Source organism: Sipha flava, unplaced genomic scaffold (assembly GCF_003268045.1).
Source record: "Sipha flava isolate LNK unplaced genomic scaffold, YSA_version1 214_pilon_pilon, whole genome shotgun sequence".
NCBI classification, from domain to species: Eukaryota; Metazoa; Arthropoda; class Insecta; order Hemiptera; family Aphididae; genus Sipha; species Sipha flava.
This window is the reverse complement of record NW_020272832.1, coordinates 72,774-94,964: the sequence shown is the minus strand read 5'-3', so window position 1 is coordinate 94,964 and position 22,191 is coordinate 72,774. Positions and strand designations below refer to the sequence as shown.

Genomic DNA, 22,191 nt, shown 5'->3' with positions numbered 1-22,191 from the left:
CCGGACGACGATCGCTTGCGTTTGCGCGCGCGTTGCGCCGCGGCCGGTGACCGCCGCAACCGTATGTCGGCCAACCGTTTGGCCAACGGCGACACGATGCTCAACCGGTCGCCCGGGCCGCCGCAGAACGTGCCGTCCTCCATGCGGATCTGGTCGACGAACCGGTCGATCAGCCTGGACGCGCGCTCGTCGTCCGCGGGCCGCCCGCACGTCCGCCGCGCCGGCACCGGCAGCCGTTTGTGCGACAGCTGCACCGGTTCCTCGGTCGGCGACACGGACACGCACAGGGGCCCGTCGTCCGACGAGGACGAGCAGGAGGCGGTGAACGTGGTCGTCGAGGTGACGGCGGTGAACGCGGTCGTCGGGGTGGCGATCGAGTGATCGCCGGTACACGGTTTCTTCCGTTTCACCTTGGTGTCGTCCGACCAAATGTCGTTGTCGGACCGCCTGCGATCAAAAAACGACAAAAGTAAGCACGCGGCAAGGACGGACGTCCACTGGTTTTCGAATTTCGCAGGCGTCCCAGTCGGTCCGCGGAACGGATAAAGCGTTTAATGTCTAGCTGTTCGAAACGCGAGATGTTTCGTGTGAAACGTCCGTAAAATTAAAACTTAAACGTATTGTAACACTGACATATTATCACGCGTTTGAAATGTTTCGGGATTTTGAATTTCACGAAATTTTCGAACATTATACCGCGCACGAGACGAGATCGGTGGCGGTTTTCGGTTTTCGGGGACTGTCGAAACACCGCGACGAGAGGTAAAAACATGACCGCAATGTCGAAAACCGCGATCGTTTCGGCGGATGGACTCGTTTAACGCTCATTGTTCGGTGCAACGCGAAAACGTTATCATCCCGTCGGCGCGATCGCGTGCGCTCGTAATCGTTACGCCGTTTTGAGACGGAATCACGTCGGATCGCGTGCGTGCTGCACACATAAGCGCAACTAGGGTAAAAAGAACCTGTGGGGGGGGGCTACCTCAGCCCTCCTACCAAAACTTGAAATAACCTGTGGACTACCCCTACTCTTATGCACCGTGTTAATATTCCGTTTTAAATTCTGAGCCAAGTTGGATTTACTGCAACGTGTCTTTTTTCTTTTTTTTTTTTATGTGAAACTTTTGTGAGTTAGGTAAGCTGTATGCGGTATGCCATGTATAACATGGAATATTTATAGGAGGGGGTAGCTAAATCTTGGTCATGGGTAACCCCCCCCCTTTTGTTGCGCCTATGGCTGTACAGACGTTCGACGATTGGTTTTCGCGCGCATTCCTTACGGGGTAACTCGATCGCGATCGACGTGTGCGGCACTTCAACGCGACAAACAACAGAACCGTACCGTTACGCTGTGCGATTGATTTCGATACCAGAGCGAACATTTCGCGTACGGACAAGGTATACCCGTACGAGATAGTTGTCGATAAAAAAAAAAAAACCAATCGCGTAATACGGATGACAAGCACACGCATGGAGTTAACGTTTAACTACTGCGCGGGCCGTGGTAATGATTAAATAAATACCGTCGGTTAGGTACACACGAAATAGTTTCAAAACGTGTGCCGGACACGACGGAATTGAAAATCGCGTCCGTCCGTAAAACGAAACGATTACAAACCGGGACTCGCGACGGAACGAGTAATATAAAGCGCCGTGCGTCTCACCTCTTTTGCACAGGCATCCAATGGGTGTCCGTGCACGGACTCTTCGTCCGTCTGCTACCCGGTGACATTTGGACGGCCAACAGCGGACTGTTGTGATTGCTCACGTCCCTCAAGCTCTCCCGGCGACGGCGAAGACACGTCCTTGCGGTGGGCGTCACGTCCTGCGAACACGCGACACGATATAATGTTATGCATCGACACATAATTTGATTATAACCGTCGAACTCGACCGAGCCTAACCGCTATTGACTTCTTACCCGTAACAGTCGTCCAACCTGCCCCGGTAACGTTTCGATTACAGCGCGGTGCTCCCGTGTGCGCCGCGCGCACGCGTACAGGTGAACGTACAGCTGACATTTGCGGTTTCGCGGCCGATTACCCGCCGCGGCGGGTGAACAACACCGGCATCGTAATTTTACGTCGCCGACCACCGGTATACCGTCGGTAGAAAACGGGGACGTCCATCCGACGGCAGGACAAATTTCTACTGGAATCTCGCGCCCGAAAATTCGGTCGAAGATGTTTTTTTTAATGTCTCCGCGTATTATAGCCGAACGGTTTTTAAGCTGGTACGTCGAACGTTTAACGCGGATGACCATAGAAAAATACAAAACACTTTGCTCGGAAACATTGGTGCATCGGTGTCGTCACGAAATCATGCGAACGGATTTACTATCGCTGAACGACGAAAAAGCGTACAGATACGTACCACGAAACGCGTGTCAAAGAATCTCACAGACGTTTGAGATTGGGGGTGGTGGATAGCGCAACAAATCTGTGTACCCCCTTCACTGACTGTTGTTTGAACAGGACAACGGGGAATATCATCGGACACGGTCGTATGCGAATAGCGTTTATCGTCGTAGAAAACGAACATGTATGTTCCTAGACGAGAATCCATACTGTTTTTCGTCAGGGTCGGGTGAACCGGAGTTGCCCGATTGCGACCCGAATCCAGGTAGTTGTATTTTATCCCAAATATAAGTATCCCGATTGCGTCCAGACACACATTGGTTCAAAAAATGTTTAATATTTATTTTAAAAGTATAATTACAAGATTGCAGTAACAAATAGTAAAATAGTAAAATAATAAATTTTTTACAATATAAAAAGATATGAAATACAATTATGTCAGTAAATAGTCAATAAATAGTCGAATATTAAAATAATAAATTGTCTACAGTAAAAAAAATAGTTAATAGTTGTTGTATACATCTATGGAAATTACCACGCCGAATATTGGTTATCGTGTGAATCGTGATTACGATGTCAAAATACGTATCGGACGCAATTGGGATATTTATTTGGTTTTGATAACCACATGAATAGTAATTCCTACCTGCTGTGTACGGGCCGCAATCAGGATAGGTGAAAAGGTAAAAAGGTTACATTGGGCCGCAATCGGGCGACGCCCGGGTAAACGGTCAATGATATTACAAGGACAGGCGGTGTATGGCGAATTCACGCGTCCGATTACCGAACTTACCGCGCACGTAGAGTTCTCCTTGTCGTGTTTTCCAGACATCCTGGACGGACGTCTTCGCCGTGGCTTTTCCGAATAACACGGTGACGACTCGTCTGCCACCGTCGTCTGTCTCCACGTGGCCGTTGCACCACCCCTCTGACTGGCCACCGTCCACTTTAACATTGTCGACGGTTATCTGTTAACATAAACATAATAGAATCATAATAATAATAATATGAAAAATAATGAAAAACCCGAGTGAACCGCACGAAAAATCGCTACACGATTAGGTCTACTGAACGCGTAGTCGTCGACCGCAGCCACAATACAATACAACATTTAATTGCCTTTATTATTTTCACATGTTTTCCTCAGTACCCATAGGTGCGTGGTACTTATACAGTATTATATTTCATTTTTTCTTCGTCAGACGTCAATCGCTCGTGAACGATTCAATTAGGCGCGCGCGAACACTCGGCTTAACAATAATTATAGTTGACTTGAAATAAATGAGAAGGGGAAAAAAAAAACAAAAAAACAAAAAAACATAAAACAAAAAATCGTGAGATAATATAAACCACTCCTACTGCAGGTTTCCGGTGGTGAGCATTATATTACGAGTATTTATTTACCGTTCCGGAAATTGAATTTCATTGTTTATCGCCTATTTAGCATATCACGTGCATTCGTACCATATCATATATAGTTATATATACGCACGAAAGTGGCGTATCGGCCCGTAACCGATTTAGTCGTTTGGAAACACGAATGATCTATGCTGCACTCCGTTGCCGTGACAACCGTGTGGTATATACACGTATAGTGACTTATTAGCATATTATCTGCTACCGAACGACGGCGGCGGTTGCAACGGGAGCGAATAAAAACCGCTCTTATTTGAAGAGTGTGGAAATATACTCCTTCCTACGTTTGGTTATTTTTTTTTTTTTCCATCCCGTCCTAGAACAATAGGTTTGTATATGTGATATTTCTTTGTCACGACGCCGTTTTTCGTATCGCGGGTAACAAGTCGGTGGACTTTTTTTTACTCCCTTTCACAACCACCAACCCTATTGCCGCGAGCCCATAAATTTCCAGGTACCATCCTCGACGCGGTAATAACCGATATATTCTCCCATGGATTCCTAACCGGGCCACTTAGACATTCTTTTGTGAGCAACAGTCGTGTCTTTTGTGAGCGATCAACCGTCGTAAATCAGCGATCAATTCGTGCGGAAACAAAAATGTATACGAGCGGCGAAAAAAAGCTAGAAAAGAGAATCACCCTTTGCGTTTTTCACGATTCCGTTCGTATCTCGTCAGGCTATGCATATCTAATTGCAATTTGTCAGCCGTATAAATTTCAAATACATTTTAGCGGTAGTGTACGCGTTAGAAAGTAATTATGTATTGCGTAGACGTGTTTTATGTGTATGTAATGCTCGTATTCAGTCACAGGCCCTCCGATAAACGGGTATCACAGGATATCACCGTAAGCTATAGTACCGGAGTGAAACATATCGTTTCCTTGCGTTTTCGCGCAGTAAACGAAAATCCAATAGGACATGGGTTTTAAATGAATTCAGACAGTTATTCGCAGTAACAATCAAAGGATATAAGTTTTTTTATTCAAATTATTAAAATTTACATAATGCATTTCCGTATACCGTAAACACACACGAATTAGTCTTATGAACTAATGATATGATTCGGTAGGTAACAGACTAAAGGGGTTGAGGTTTGTTAATTGATAAACTATGTAGTGCAGCTAAATGTAAATGGTAAATGTTCGTTCCGTTCATGCCGTGAAGTCGAAATAGAGTTAAGCCAGAGAACAAGTACAGTTACCGTTCCAGAAACAAACCTACACTGGTCACGAATAAACTTGATAGAATACATCGAAGACAATCATTCCTGATCAAATTCAATTGGATTATCTTTAATTACAATGCATATAGCTTTTGGCGTAGTCATTTTAGTATTAAAACAGTGCGGAAAGTGTACATTTGCATGGAAAAAAATGCGCTTCGCGCGGTATAAAAACGAAAAACATCTAAACACCGCGATAACACACAAAAACACGTTAAAATACATATTCATGGGGTAGAAACCCTGCATGTTTATTTAGAAATTTATTATCCGATAGTATCATTAGTGTGTCATTTGTGGTTACAACATGTACTTAAAATTAACATAAACTATAATGTGCAACGTAACACCGCGACGCCGGGCATGTCGTTATTTTTACGCTTTTTAATTGGAAAACCGATATAGTGATATTCGACCGTGGTTAGTCGGTTTAATCAGTAGCAGTGTGTTACGTACATATTGTTATCGGTATAAATAGTAAAAACGTGGTTGTATAAATTTTTTAAAAAAAAAAAAAAAACTATGAAAACACATGTCAATATGTTAATGCCCGTGCCGTGTGAATAAGTATACTAATAAAAAAAAAAAAAAACCTAATTGTTAGCGATTGATAACGGATGTTATGATTACACTTAAACGTTCGCGGTATGTCGCGAACGCGAATAAAACGTTAAAAAAAAAAAGGATTATGATAATGTCAAATCCGTCCGATACGTAGCAATGAAACCGTGTAAACGCAATCGCGGTAGTCGTAATGCGAAATCCACGTATACTCACGCGCGTCGTTACAACGCGTTTTCGGATCCGATTCGGTGGCGGCGGGTAGTTATTGAAAACGTCCCGCGAGAGGGATGGGAAAGGGGGTGGAAACGGCCCACGAGGAAAACGGATGTACGATAATTCCCGTGAAATCCGTTTACCGTCTGGGAGCGTTGATTAGTTAACGTCGAACGTTTACGGCCTATGAAAACGGCAGTGCGCTGCCCGGCCCGTCCGTAAAACGTCTTTGAACACCGGATAAATTGCGCCCGACCATTCGCCGTATGTCTCCGTGCGGACGACGTAAAACGTGGTGTAGGCGTTCGATACTCGGCGAGCATTAAAGGCTCTTCACCCCCAACCCCCTAGGGTTGCCGTCCGGCCGGTCGGACGGATACGTTGTCGATTAACACCGGGACGGACGCGACGACGGCAACGGTGAAAACCTATAACAATAGGTCTGGAAATCATCGTGTTAAATTGAGTTTCGGACGTCCGAAACAGGTGTGCCGCACCGCGGGTGCAGGTGGTTTACGGGGGTTTTTATTTATTTTTTTTTACTTTCCATTTTTCCTCCAGATCCGTCGGAGTAAATTTAAATGCCGTCAGTAAACACACGCACACACGCGCGCGCGCGCGCGAACGCATGTGTGTAGACGTAATGTACGGTACGAGGACCGGAAGCACGTATGCCGTATGCATGCGTTTGCTCGCGAACATGTAGGAAACGCTATTAAAGCTCACTCAGACACGTTAAAAAAAAAAACACTGTTTTTCAGACTTACCGAACTCGGGGGCCCCCATGCTAATTCGACCGTTTTTTTTTCCATTACACACCCTCCACCCCCGGTCGCGTTCTACCCCACATCCCAGCCGCCGACGTATTACGGTTATTTCGAATATTATATCCAATAAAACGTAATAATATTTCACGGGCGAACGGAACGCGCGGTGTGTGTGGGGTCCTCCTACCGATCGGATTTATCCGAAAAATTGCTGGTCCCTGATGGAGGACGCGGGGCGCAGGACACGGTAAACAATACATTATAATAGTACGCAAATATAAATAGTACTCACGTATATATATATATATATATATATATAAATGTATGTTTTGTGAACGCGCATGCCAGACGTCATGTCGCCCCGATGTTCGCGGACTTGTTTTGCGGATTTCCGTGGTTTTCGCGGCATCCGACAGCGGGGAGCCCGCATCGCGAACGATGATTGATCGATCGAATGGGGTAACGAACAGTGCCGCGATCGGCGGACGTTCAGGGGGTGCGATGCACTAACCGGATGCACGTCCTTGGTTTTTTCGCTGGTACGTATCAATGCGTTGAAGTCTTATCAAAAACGTTTCACTATCGCATTTTGAATAATGATTCGAGCAAAAGGTGTTTAAAGACATTACGATTAATCAACGATCCGCTTCCATTTATACATGATCGTTGGAGAATCGCGACTGGTAGGACTTAAATCTTACACTGGCAGCGGATCAGGTACACAGAGGTGTGGACTGCTGTCGCTGGCAAGACGTTTCGGTGTTACAACTGTGGGAATACTCGATTAAAAATATAATTTCACTGATGTTATCGCGGCCGGATTGTCGCCGCCGTACGATGCGCGTCCGGTGACAGGTCATTGCCGTCGGTTTTGGAAGAGTTGTCACGCGCGTAGAAAACACCGGAGGTCTGCAGTCGTTCACGACGAGAAGTTTAAGAGCGTTTTTTTCTTTTTTTTTTTTTTATTATTCTTAAGTATATATCTTTCCCTTATATAATATTATTAATAATTATATTCAATTATGTGCCCGCCGAATTACAGTAATTACGTGACGTGTTTATGTGGTACTAATATACGAGAGTTCCGTGCGAACAAAACACGTTACACGGACTCGAAGACAACATAATACGCGTAATATGTAAGACGGGCAAGGTCGTCAAAAATTACGGGGTGGGTGAAACGTCCGAATGCTTGTGCGCCGTGGAAGAAGTAATCAAAACGGAACCGATCATTTATTAATATGCTCTGACGGCTTGTAATACGCAGTCGCCGTCGATATATTTGAATACAAACGACTCGTTTGTAAACCGCTATAAATAAATAAATATTTTAAACATTTTTTTAACAATTCACAGTTTACATTACAGTTAATTAGTAGCTATAGGAATATAAAAACAGCATAGTTAACAAAACTTTTCAGAAACACCTATCAATATAATTGTTTAACTATTATAATATTTGTACGGTTGTATATTTTAAGTTCAAAGCGTAACAATGGACCTACGATTGTATTACACGTTATCAATAACATTACGATTATTTCAATTCTTTTTTTTGGCCCTGGAGGGATTTGAACCCCCCCCCCCCTCTTCCCCGTATGTACGCCAATGCAAACGAGTGCGTATTATTTACGTTTACTATTGACGTGCGATGTACGCGCATAACCTATAATACGTATGGCTTATTAGAATAAACGATCGTTACTTCTTATATCGACACGAATTCATATTATAAATCATAGGGGGCCCGCATACACGTACAGTAACAGTGTATTGTACGTAATATAACTACTGTGGGCTAGTGGTTGAATAAATTCATAATTAAGATTATCAAAATACCATGAATGCGTAAATAAAATTGTATTATGCATGATGAGCGATATAATAAATGTTTACCGTTTTTGAAACGACGCGTATGAAATAAACGCATAATCGAATTGTGTTTTTTTTTTTTTTTAGATTATTTAGGACTATTTTTATTATAAAATGTGTTAAATAAATTAGAATAAGTTATATAATATAATAAAAGAAAAATTTCGTAAAAATGTAATTTTGATGACACTGAAATAAAACGCAGAAGCAGTACAGTTCCCTGGATCTACAGGTTACATTAGACGGCACTAGACCAACTAGGACGGTAAATTATAAGTCATCGAGTCTTGAATTGGATTTATTTTTAGTGACTATTTTTTTGATTGAATTCAAAATAGATATTAGACTATTTTCGGAGTTTTTTTTTAAGATATTTTTGTTCAATTAAAAAAAAAAACGTTATATTGTTGTTTGAATGTATTTCATAATATGACGCCACTTCTGTTGAATACCTACTATATCAGAGGCTTATACATCGAACATTGTGTGTCTACGTTTGCCGGTACGTTGTAAATGTTCACTTTCGATCCAAGACGATTTTATTGTTGAGTTTATTCTAAAATGTTTACGCTGTGTTGATCTTCAATTAAATGGCAAAACATTGTCAAAACTAAAACGTGCGTCCTTATTTTATCGATCTTCGTCTGCTGTTCAGCGACAATGTCGTAGCAATTTCAAAAGGACACATATAACGCTTTGTGCATTATTATTTTTGGTTACATATGACAACATACCGTTATGGTTCATTTCTCTTCTTGTGTTGTATACCTAGCAGAAATGGACTATTCGAGCATTTTAACGGCTGTCAACACGTCGAACGCTATTACTTCCACCGGTGTTTGGATTTCAATACGCTGCTCCGTGTAGGGTCAGTATTTATTCAAGAACTCCCAGTAAGAAGGGGAGGGAGTAGTTCTGAGTGGACGACATTTGTAAACTCGTACGCATTTAATGCCCACGTAGATTCGTTATGGTTCAAATGAAAAATAACATTTTACGATCGCACACCGTTATTCAAATTATTTCCGTGCACTTAAAAATTGGTCACTTCACGATACACGGTTGGTATCTTGCAAGTCGTATTTGTACATAAAACTAATAAAACGCGTACACTAGGTACTCGTATACACGATTCGTACTCGCACGTATGCTATAATTTAATACGCAATAATGTAATTTATGCCAAGCTAATCCATTCATCCAATAAACATATAGTCAGAGAACGCAGAGCAGAATACCAAAACGTTCGGAACAACCGGTAACACGAAAACTAAGAACTCAACCCCCGATGAAAACAATACAGTGCGAAAACCTAAAACCAGCTATTAAAGGTATCTTACTGCAACTCCCCAAACCATCACAAGATCAGCTTAAGGGTGTAGGTAATTTTTATTATTCAGTTAATACCACTTTAGTTTTGTATTTTTCAAACAATAAAAATCTCTCCGAGTTCAAATTCAAAATATTAAAACCGCCGATGAGTTTTAAAATCATAAACGTATAATAATGCACTTAAGTTCTCGCACTCAAACTTGAGTATGTCAGTGTATCTCGAAGATTTGCATGAATCTCATAACGGAACCAAATGAAATAAAAAAATAAAAAAACGCTATAATACCGCTTCGTGCAGTCGGAGTGCCGCACATTGCGTAACTAAATGCTTATTGTAGCATTCCGTTTCGTACAAAATGTTACATACGGAAAATATAGAAATACGACGACGTGTGGTATTTGCGAGAGGAGGTATCGATTACAGCATTTCCGCGGTTAAATACGTATACAATGTTTTCGTTTAGGTATACGTGCACGCGCATTGTTCGCTATTCGTTTCGAATCTCCGCCCATGGGGTTTCGGTTACGGGGCAATCGGAATACGGGCGGAATCGTGTTTTCTAAGATCAACGTGACGCGTATCCCGTCATTATTGAATTCGCGGTTTGCGTACGTTTAATTACACGTATTATGCCGAGGGATAAAATACGCCTTTGCCGGGAAATGAAAAAAAAAAAAAAAACCGGAATTTGTGGATCCATGAATATACCACCGCTAAAGGTGTCCGAATTAGCTTATACAGACGTCAATAACCGTTTTTCTTTTTTTTTTTTTTGCGCTGCAAACGAAATTCTCGCGGGTATATTTCCGGTCCACGTACCCGTGTATGAACGCGCGTAGGTATGCACAACGATATTAGTCACGAGTGTACGAATAAAACACGACGATTTAATTTTCTTATATTTGTACGTTTCCGTTTCGGATCGCGTTACCGCACTACGGAACCGTTTTGGCGGAATGCCGATGGCCGAATCATAAGGTACAGGGTTAAAGGACAAATCTGAGGATACCGAACACACCTGGTAACATACACATCCATCGAAGTAGACCATCTGCTGTTTGGTAATAATAAAAGAACGAAGAAGCGTGCCCGGCCGTTGCGACGATATATTGTATAACGCACAAACACACACACACACGCGCGCACGCACATTTAGTATGAATGCGTACGCGTGTGCTCAGAAAATCTTGTGCATTGAAGAACGTTGAAAGAACGAATTTTTAAGGAAAAAAAAAATACCCCAACCCAACAGCTGAAAAAGAAACGCGAAGCGACTAACTGAATTTAAAATAAACTAGTTTTTCTTCTTTAGAATTCGCAAAATATTTTTTCAATACTCTATTGTCTTAGAAACAAAAAAAAAAAAAAAAATTAAATGTCAATAATTGTAGGTAATAAAAAAAGCCGTGCACGCAATTCCACAACGTTTTTTTTTCAACATTTACTGGGTACTCGTATTAATATTATAAAAACCAGTAGGTTGTTGAATAATGGCACTTTGTTATTTTACGACAAAACATTAATCGTAATTCCTTAATTATTATAGATATTATCTATACAAACACGATATATACGTATTATACTAATATGTACTAATATGCATATATATATGTATTCAAACATATTTTATTTCGTAACATAAAATGCACGCGTACAATTCGATTATACGGGAAAACGATGGTTTATTTATTAGGTATCTATTTCAAATCGACGTGCACAATTTTCAGATGTTCGATAAAAATATATATCTAGATCTACGTGTATACTAATTATATGGTCGGGGGAATGGCGATGGCTTTCGACATTTCGGTTAAATGTTATATGGTATACATATTCATAACGTAAGAATCCGCAACGGTTTTTAAAACAACCACGGAACCTTTCCGGACGGGGAAAACGAGTGCACCGCAGCGAGCACGTCGTTGAACAGCATCGTATGAGTGTTTAAACGTCGTCGTGTATGTTTTACATTACAATATCCGTATGTAAATATGTGGCAGACGAATTATTCTGTTCGGATGAACGCGAGTCCGTGTAGCAAAAGCTAAAACGATTATATAACACGATGTGTACATATGATCTTTGCAAGCAAACGGTGTAACGACCTGGCGGCGGCGGCGGCGGCGGTCTCGTATGTGAGAAAAAAACAACAACAACGATCTGGGAGGGCTACACCCGAAAATACGTGCACACGCACGCACAATGATCGTACTAATTTGCCACGTACACAATACCCTCTCGCCGGCATTATTATGTAAAAACGTAATCGGAATAAATAATTTAATACCGGCCCGGAGGAGCCGCCGCCTAGTCCTGGGACTACGGTTTCCCAAAGGGTGCAGGTACGGGCCACCCCAAAGACGTAGCGTTGTTCTACGGCCGTACTGCAGCGCATACCATCCCTCTGTATACATTTTACAGTCGCGGTATACACCGCGAAGTGTTTTAATCCGCAATAACTGTCTGGGTTTTACGACTACAGTTGGACACCACCCCATTTTATTATTATTATTATTATTATTACCATCGTTATTATTATTTTTATTATTATTACTACGTATTACATTAACCATCGTCCTAGGTGTTGATACGTAAAAGATACGTAATCGTAAACGCGTAAATCACACGTCGCGTAGTCTTATCACCTGACCCGTCGGACTAGGAAAACGCGTACTGCGATCGCGAACGCGTTTTAAGTCGGTTAAAGTCTTTCGAGTATTTTACGTATTTCACGCGTATAGAAGGTAATAACGCGCACAATATTACGTATTATATTTATGCATAGGGAAGAAATAGACACATAAATTGCGATCGGCGCGTTGTAAGCATGACTGCTGCAGCGTGTGGGGATGGAACGGGGAGGTAGTGGTGGCGGCGCGATGATGGGAAAAATTTCGGAATTCCAGGACAAAAGAGCCGAAAAACCAGACGTCTGATCTTTTGTGGATTGCCCCTCCGTCTGGCCGAAAGGCGCTTCACTTGACCTTTTTTTTTTCGCCTCGCTCTCTTATTCGACTAACGTTCAGGGGGTCGCATCCCTCTGAAAGCGACGGCGACGATGGTGGTGGCGGCGGCGGCGGCAGGTTAACGCATTATTATACAGTATATATGGTCTTACGCACTATGTATATATGCGCACACGTATATACACACGGAGAGGGTCTGCCGCTGAAAAGACAAAAAAAGAAAAAAAGACGGCGTGTTTAATGCGCAACCGTGATGGGGTGTCCCCGGGGGGAGAGATCCAGTTTTCGCCACACTATACACCGCTGTTGTTTGGCCTCGATTGGCCCGGAGATTTTCTTATTCCCATAAAACGTTATTTATAACGTTTTAAAAATTGTAACGGACCGGTTCTCCTTGTTTCCGTCTTTGTTTTCCTTCTCACTCTCTCTCTTTCTCTCTTTCACTACGTACGTGTACGTATTATTATGTACATATTTTTTTTTTACGTCTGGGTGTCCCGTGTTTCCGTGCCCGAGAAATCTATACGGCGAGATACGAATCTGTATCGTATTGACACGCCGTGGTAATTGGCACCGGGGGTAGTTGAAAAAAATACATTTCTGTTCGCGTCCGCGAATAATACCATTAATCGGCTTAAGTTTTTGTTGTGCGGTTAAGAGATGTTTTCGAAGATTTCGATTTTCGATTGTCCACGATCCATACAAAATGTAGTCGGGTTGTTCGCTTACCCGTCGCGACCATATGGTCCTGGGAAATACATTATAAAACCTGTACACGGACGACGTTATGCCGACCAAAATATACCGTCGATATACGATCAAAGTCCTTCTACCCAAAGGTTATTTAACCGTTTAAAAAAAAGGTTCTCAGCGTTACATTCAAAACCGATACCGCACATCGACGGGGTGTACCCAATGGCTACTCAATCGTTATCATTTTCAATAAACACGTTCGCATTGGTCTGTCGGTCACGTTGGACGTATTCTAGATCCCCAATACATCCGATTGATACGCGCACGAGGTGTACGTGAGGAAATCGCGGGAGACCTACGCGCAAAAGGATCGGCCGACCAGTTGTGATTTTCCGAAACCCGGCGGAACGTCCTACGGAAATCTCACGAATGATAACACGGGCGCGCGTGCGCTGTACGGATTGAAAGCCGCTTTGGACACGACTCCGACGTCAATCCCTTTGGTCGGTACACGTGTTGGAACGATTACGAACGTGTTGAAAGCAATGGAGAAAAAAAGCGCTTGTCGTTCTTGCGATACGCGCGCAGAAACGACGACCGTTTGGATTCTGATGTTTCGTCCGACTGCGATTTCGTCGCGCCCCCTGACCGGTCGTCCTCGGAGCCGTAAGTCGGTACCGCCGACAAAACGCGAACCGGTTTCCCGCGACAGGGCGGTATCTTCCGTCCATTACGCGCAACAATGTGCGCATTGTTGTCGGTCCGTACGGGGCACACCGGTCGAGCAAACCGAATTTCTCATGACGGGCGTCCGCGCGTGAACTGCATAATGATATTCGGAATGTCCAGCTGCGACATTGTCGCGAGCGAATCTTCCTTACGTAAACACACACGCACTAGTCGGCGCGACGCTACGGTGCGTGTGCAGCCGCTGACCCCGTAAAAAAAAAACTAACAATAATAATAAATAAGAACATAAAGGAAAGAGGAGAAAAGGTTATCAAAAGACGCACGTGCAGTGTGTTTTGACGCCCATCGACCGGAGCGCGCGCGTTAAGGAACAAGACGTGTGCGCGCTCGTAAATCTTTCATCGCGGGCCCGAGAAAAGAACGCGAAAAAATCGTTACGATAAAATATGAATCACAAAAACGTGAACGGCTTTCTCTCTCTCTCTCTCTCTTTTCCGGAGCGAGTGACTGCAGCGCGCAACACTATTATTACCTACGCGAGACATCGTGTGTACAACAATCATGTCGTACGCGTATGAAAAAAAAAAACCCAAGGCGAATATAGAGTAGTACTTGGGGGACGCGGAATAAAAAAAAAATAAAAAAATAAACGGAACTCTACATGCATTTTTCGTCAACTGCGGAGACGCGTGATTGACAAGTACATTTGCATTATGCGGTGCCGCCAGATATACGCGCGCGAGACGTGCGGTCCAGACGCGACGAGGAGTGTATAATGAGAGCGCGAGAGAGAGGCGGAGGAAACCAGTCCGTCGGGGCATTGTTCGGTTTTTAGGGCTCAGACGGCGACGGCGACGGTGACGGCTACCGGGGTTTCGACGCAGCCACCGCGGGTCCAGCTTTCGGAGACAAAGGTCGAGACCGCGCCGGCGTAGCACAAAAGAATCACGGCACCGTGCGTAATTATTGTTGCCTCCGAGATCGGCGGTTGACCGAGTGGTACTCGTGTGGAGAGAGAGTTAAAAAAAAAAAAAAAAAAAAAAACCGGAACACTTTTTCCGATCGGTCCGCCACCTCGTACGAGCGTGATAATCGCCCGGTGTAATGATCACAACAACAATATTAATAATATGCAATACGTTAAAGTAGGTAAAACGCTGCGGGCGTCCAAACCAATCGGTTTCGGATTTCACGACCGAGTGCGAGCCCGGACACGGGTAGGCGGTGTTTTTACGACGTGGTAACGAAGTGAAATACGTTGGCCGAGGGGATGACGACGAACGCACGGTAAAACGTTTCGCGGCGAAGGGTTAGGCGCATAGCGTTCAGAAGATTACCGACACCGAAAACGAAACTGATCGGCGCCTTCGTATTGCCGTCCCTCGGTTACATTTTTTAATCGTCCTCCTGGTCGGCGCGTAATCTCATCGTGCACTCGGCGTTCGAAAACCTTCTCGGGACCGGGGATCTCGAGAACCCGTTCGCGAGGCATCTAAACGGTCAATGGCTGAAGATCACGGAATCACGTGCAGCGGACGAGAGAAACAACTGCAACGATAGTGCGCGCACATGCAGCGGTGACCATCGACCGTGACGCGGGTGCCGGTGGTTTTTTTTAGGTTATGATGCGAGAGGAACGTGTTCCGACGAGCATACAGAGCGAGCGCTGTGCACAGCCGCGCGTAAAGGTATTCGTCGTGCGATCGGTACGGGATACGTCTGGACGACCCAACGGTTTTCCGTACGTCTGCCCAATATCTGTACGGTTGCGCACGTGCGCGCGTCTATTCGACATGCGCTAATTTATTCCGCCCTTCGTCAGCCGGGACGAAACACAATACAATAATAGGCCAAACGTGCGGGAACACAGAACGCAGTGTCCTTATCTGATCGTGGCACTCCGACTTCCGCGCAAGGATGGTAGTCGTTCCCCGCGGAGCACGCGCCAAGGAACCGTCTTTATTGGCAACACCGATGCGCACATTACGAATAACGGGGGAAGACTTCCAGGCCGTACGTGTGTCGCGTCGCGACCGGATGGTAGCGGACGATTGTCGTCCGACGTAATCGCGTCATTCGCGATCGGTGGACAAACGTAACGATAACACGCGCGCGGTCGATTCGATTGTTTACCGGTAAACCGACTAAGTCGAAGGGTTTCGCGCGGACCGACCGAGGGACGATAAACGTACCGCGCAGTTGTTGTTGTTGTTGCTGCCAAACGAGAGACGTTTCCCGCGCGGGACTTTTCCGCGGACGCCCCGAAACGCGCGTAAACAAATATGTGTTGGTTACCACTCACGTGTCGATACGTCTTGGTACATCCGTCGGATCCGCTGACGGTGGACGGTCACGTTCTTCTCGCGTCCAAAACACCGGTGTCATATCACGCCGAGAACCGACCGGTCTCTCGACCGAGTGGAGGATAGGTAAAAAAAAAAAAAAAAAACCGATTCGCACAACGCGGAGACCGATCGCGCGGCTACTAACACTCGTCACGATTTACTGCGAAAACGGTATTTTATGTCTGTTTCGGTTTTCTCGCGTTGACCCGCGCGAAATCGTTCGTGTCGTACGAACGCGTGTGGCCACGACCGACGTGCAACGCCAAGAGTCAAACGATAACTGAAGTCTATCGGCAGTCGGACGGACTGGTTCACGTGCGCGCGCTGCGCTCGTTCGCGTACGTAAGCGTTGTATACGCACTACTACTGCTACTGCTACTACTACTACTACTACTAGTACTGCATGTTTTCCATTTTAACATTTTGACGATTTACAGCTGCTTGCACGGGGCCCCATTATACACACGTTATAGTGGTCCGCCACCTTTTGTGTATTATACGTTCATTTTTTTTTTTTCACTTCTTTTTTTTTTTTTTTTTTTTTTTTTTTTACAGCATTGTAATACCTGTGCCTTTTCGGCGGTGTGTTACCTGCGCGCGCGCGCGCACCTAAGAAACCCCGGGCCGCGTTTTATTACATTGTTTTGGGGGCAATACTTTTTTTTTTTTTTACGCGTCCGTCTCCTCCCCGAAACGTTTCCTCGGGGCTAACTTACGGCGCAAGTATTGTGCGTGTAGATTACTGCTGCGATATACTTGTTTTTTTTTTTAATTAACGTTTTGTTTCGATTTGTTTTTGTCGTGCCGTTGCACGGCCGCGTGCGACGCGAAACGCGCGTGTCCGGACGGTGAGGTAGCGAGCGTGTGGGACGGTAATCGTGATTACTGGGATCAGTCTTGACTATTCCGCATACGAAATATCTTCTTTCGCGACAAGCAATTCGTCCTCTATTGTAATATAATTCGGGGGAAAAAAATTGCTTTCATCGTTAATCAAACGACAAGTAGAACACAAACATGTGTCTCGATTCTATCGCCGAGTTGATCATCAATGTTCGTCCAAACTTTGTTCGTGGAACCTATGCAACAACCTGTAAGGCCGACATATTTCAAATCTTAAATTTTATTTACCGGTTCGTTTTTTCCCAAACTTTTCACGTAGCCCTCGGCGTTGACTTAATGGAACCTTTGGACATTTCGAAACACCGAAGAAGAGCTTGAATTGTATAGAAATGCTTTTGTAATATATTTTAGGATTTATTTCATTATGTTAGTTGGAATGTTCGTTACATTAATATACGTATGTGAACATCTTTAGCCCTTAAAAAATGTCACTGAAAATTACATTAAGCATGTAAATTAGAACATAATTAAACATTCTGATTAAACGTAAATTATGACTAAATGTTCCATTCATTTTTGTTAATAGTTTCTGTAGGTGATTAAAGAGAGGATACAAGTTAAAAAGCATTATAATAAAATAATAAAATAATGTGACAAACAATGTGTATAATTACGTAATGGCGTCCGCATGGTAAAAGGTTCACAAACTTTAAATTGATAAAATCCCTTCATGACTTTTCTTGATAAGATCAACATAACATGCTAGTACGCAGTGATAGTACCGATTACATCTAAATCCAAATTACTGTGGGTTTTTTAATTTTATTATCACCCATTTTTAGGGAAATCAAAACAAAAATATTTTCTTGGATATTGACTTTAATGGGATTTTGATAACAAATCGCAAAAAACTACGTACTACAGCAGCCTACGAGATTGTTGAAAATTTATATGTTCATAAATGATAGACACTTTACAGTACGGATACACTCGTAATAAGTAAAATGTTATCACTGATTTCAAAGATATCTTTAAAAAAAACACGTACCTTTATATCAAGAGGAATCTTACCCACACTCAGTTTTCTTTGAATTGCGCTAGTTTTTACATAATTTCGTAAATTCTTTGCTAAATTATTTTTAATTCGAATATTTGCGATTAATTGAATTTTGAGCGAACACATATTCATGAAAAAATTATAATTATATTTTATCTCCATACTATAACAAAATACAGACGGATTTAAAAGAAAAACAATTACCACCTCTTTTTTGATGTTTCATAGGCAACGGGAAATTAAAAATACAGAAAACTTTTAGAAATAGTTAATAATTATTTATCCAATATTTGCTAAAATGTTTAAAGAACTCGTTTCACATACATGTGTATTAACAACTGAAGTTCATTTTTGTATAGAATCGCATAAATTATCAGCTTTATTATCATTTTCGATAGCTATTAATTTCAAATACAAAACGAATTTTATAGTAATATAAATTGCGATTCGGTGAGATTACCAATATTCAAACATGTGTAACTATATATTTAGTTGTATGATTTCATTCACAAAATGTAATATATATTCAATCTTAACAAATAATTTTATTTAAAAATAATTATTGTTTATTACAACTAAAGCATATTATTGTGTAGATTATATGAAAATATTGATTAATGTTTATATCGGCCCGTCGGGTGTAGTACCATAATAATATTTAATAAAAGCGATCGAATATCAAAATCATAAGTTAGCTTTCGGTGTGCCACCAAGCAGAAAGAACAACAATAACCCCTTTTACTACCCTACCAATTGATCTAACAACCAACGGCCCGTTAACTTTTTGACCATAATGTCCTCGCACCGCATATGCATATAATAAAAGTAACATTGTTAATTATATACACTCGTGCACACACAATAACGCACATGTATCCGCAACGCGTTCTAATTATATTACGACCATAAATAATATTATTATTAATATTCAAACCTATCAATTTGACACGGACGAAAATTGAATATCTCGTTGCATATTTGTACCATAATAATATGTACAGAAATTCGTATTTTACCGGTTTTTTTTTTTTTTATGTACATATAAACAATACGCTGTGTACACGTGGTATTATAACGCGTAACATACCGTATACATACGTAATAAGTTCATATAAACGTATATTACGTTATTTTTGTACGAGTTTTACTATCGTTGTGTACACAACGTACACGTACAGCGGCTAATATTTACTATTAAGCAGAATAAGCAAATAGCTCCGTTATTAGGAGGATTTGACTATGAAATTTAATTTTTTTTTTTTTTTTAAATGCAACTGCCGTCGAACGATATAAATTAATGTATAATATCAATAAAAAAAAAAAAAAAAATAGTATAATCAGCGAGAAATACCGCTTTTTTTTTTATTTTTTCCGAGGGCCTCGAAGCACTATCGGGCCCTGCACGCAGGACGGTCCGTGCCGCGCACGGGACGCATTGATTGTCGAGCTCGGAAATCTTAAAGGGCCGCAGTTAACCGTCGTAAAACGGCCGGGTTGATGATATTACGACGGAGTGGTTTAATTGAAACGTTATGTTAACCGCGCAACGTTTAGCGGTCGTATCGTAAAAACGGTCGCGCACGGGTGTAAATCGCGGCGCCGGCGGAGTGTTCGGCAACAGTAGTGTCGTTCGCGGTGACTTTAACGCCCCGCGGCCCGTTAACGACGACGGAGGGTGCGGCTGGCCCGTCGTTTAGCGCACACGTCACGCGTAAGTAATATTGCACATAAATTTGCGCTATTACTTTTACTACTGTCATCCCTGTTATTGTTACCGGTGTAAACGATCGTGGACAACACGTAAAGTGATCATTACGCGCACGTTTCCATAGCGAACGTTCGTCATAACATTGCGGCGGGGGGACAATAAACGAAAAAATAATAAAAACGATGTTACGATCTTTCGCGCGTAATAATTACCGGTGGGAAAAATCCGGATTCGCTGAAATTCGAGATCCGAAATCCGGATCTTACTGTAAACCCGGATCTCGGATTTGAAAACATTGAAATAGTATTCTTTCAAGGGTTATTCGTATGAAATACAAAATAATTAAACATTCTCATATAAATGTTGTTGTGTAATATTAAATGTATAAGTCGGATATCATAAAATGGATTTTAGTTATTATTAGTTGTGTCTTCGAAAATAATGGTACGTAAGACTTGGAATGTTTACCAATTATTATATCTTATTTAGACCACCATCGTATTGCCCGAGAATTAAAATAACGACTACAAAGCGGTGTAATGAAATTTATATGATTAGAATACAGAAAATGTCCATAATCAACCCAAATCTTGGATTTTCTAGTCTGAAATCCGAAATCCGGGGATTTGGCAGATTTTCGAAGAATCCGGATTTCATTCCCATCACTTAGTCATAATAAGACACCATGATCTTTCGACGAAGGCAATAGGGGTGCTGGTAGACGAAGGATATCTTGGCTAAAAAATCTCCGGGACAGGTTTAGTACATAACATGAATTGAACTATTTCGTTCATTACTAGAAATAGAAGTAATATTCAATATGATCTCCAACATCCGAAACGGATAGGAACTTCGAGAAGAAGAATCTTTCGACGACGAACCCGCTGCGACGCGTTACAGAAACATGTGTTTATCATCCGCGCGGTACGGCTCGACGGTACGCCATACTTTCGTGTAAATACTATTATTATTATTATTACTGTTAGAGCAAGGGATTTGACACGTCTGGTAAAGTCTTGCACGGACGTATTAAAATACTTAAACACTAATGTTCTCGCATGAAACATTATTAAAAATACTTTTAAGATATTTTTGAGAAAACGTATTTTTTCGAACGCTTCTTGAGTATTTGAATCTTATATTTTTTACCATATGAATTTCAAACTGTACAGTTTGATTTTTCTGAGATCTATGTAAATCAAAAAAAAAAAAAAAAACGGGTTTTTATTGAGTAATACGATAGCACCGCCAATATTACCTTAGATAAAATAATTTTTATTGGTTTTTCATTTTTTGTGAAAAATTTACTAAACGGATTTCATTGTTTTTAAACACAAGTACTTACATTACACAAAAAATAATTGTATTGGAATATTTACGTATAAATAATGAATACATCATAGATTCAAAAATAAATACGTTTTGTGTTGAAACAAAGCTATTAATGTAATTTTATTTTACATATTTTACGATTTTCGCTTTTAGAACAAATTTCTCTATTTTATAGTTTTCCAAGCCTATTTTACACTTATTATATATTAATTAAAAATAAGTTGATACAATCTTGGTAACCATTTCGTTCATCAGGACAACAAAACCATAGAAAACAACAATCAATGTTGTTGGCATTTTATTTCTGTTCGTTTTCAATAAACGAGTATAATAATATTATGAACGTTGTTGGTGCTGTTGAATTATTGCTGACTTTTAACGGACGCACTTTTTTTTTTATTTTTTTTTTTTAGGAAACGTTTGTAGGCGGCACGTAATTATTCGGTTACGATTGACAAACGATATTATTGAAGTGCGAAAAAAACCATATATCGATTGTTAATTTTTTATTCATGCCTTAATCTATATTTGATTACATTTTAGAGCCCAGTCCCCTAGATGTTATAGCGTACGTCGTCGAGCGTTTTATTCGCATTTATCCGCTTTTACGTAGACGTGCACACGAACGCGGTGCACTCGATATCATATCGTCGATGACTGCGGGGCATGTGCTGTTTACGTATATCATTACGACCGCGGTGCGCGTATGGGTCGTTAACATGCAAATCGCCGTTTTCAAACGACGACAAATCCGAACTGGTCGTACGCGAATGACCTTTTTTTTCGCTTCCAAACCGTACGCGCACCACA

General features: G+C 42.0%; 1 protein-coding gene across 1 annotated transcript in view; it reads right to left on the bottom strand.

The window, feature by feature from the left end:
- The window catches only part of LOC112682900, a gene marked incomplete in the record, with an annotated part of 75,501 nt that extends 58,705 nt beyond the window's left edge, over nt 1–16,796 (bottom strand). Inside the window, 4 exon segments of the mRNA XM_025553667.1 lie at nt 1–447; nt 1,665–1,825; nt 3,151–3,325; nt 16,399–16,796. Of these exon segments, the coding sequence (XP_025409452.1) occupies nt 1–447; nt 1,665–1,825; nt 3,151–3,312 (770 nt within the window).
- Nucleotides 16,797–22,191: the final 5,395 nt, after the last annotated feature.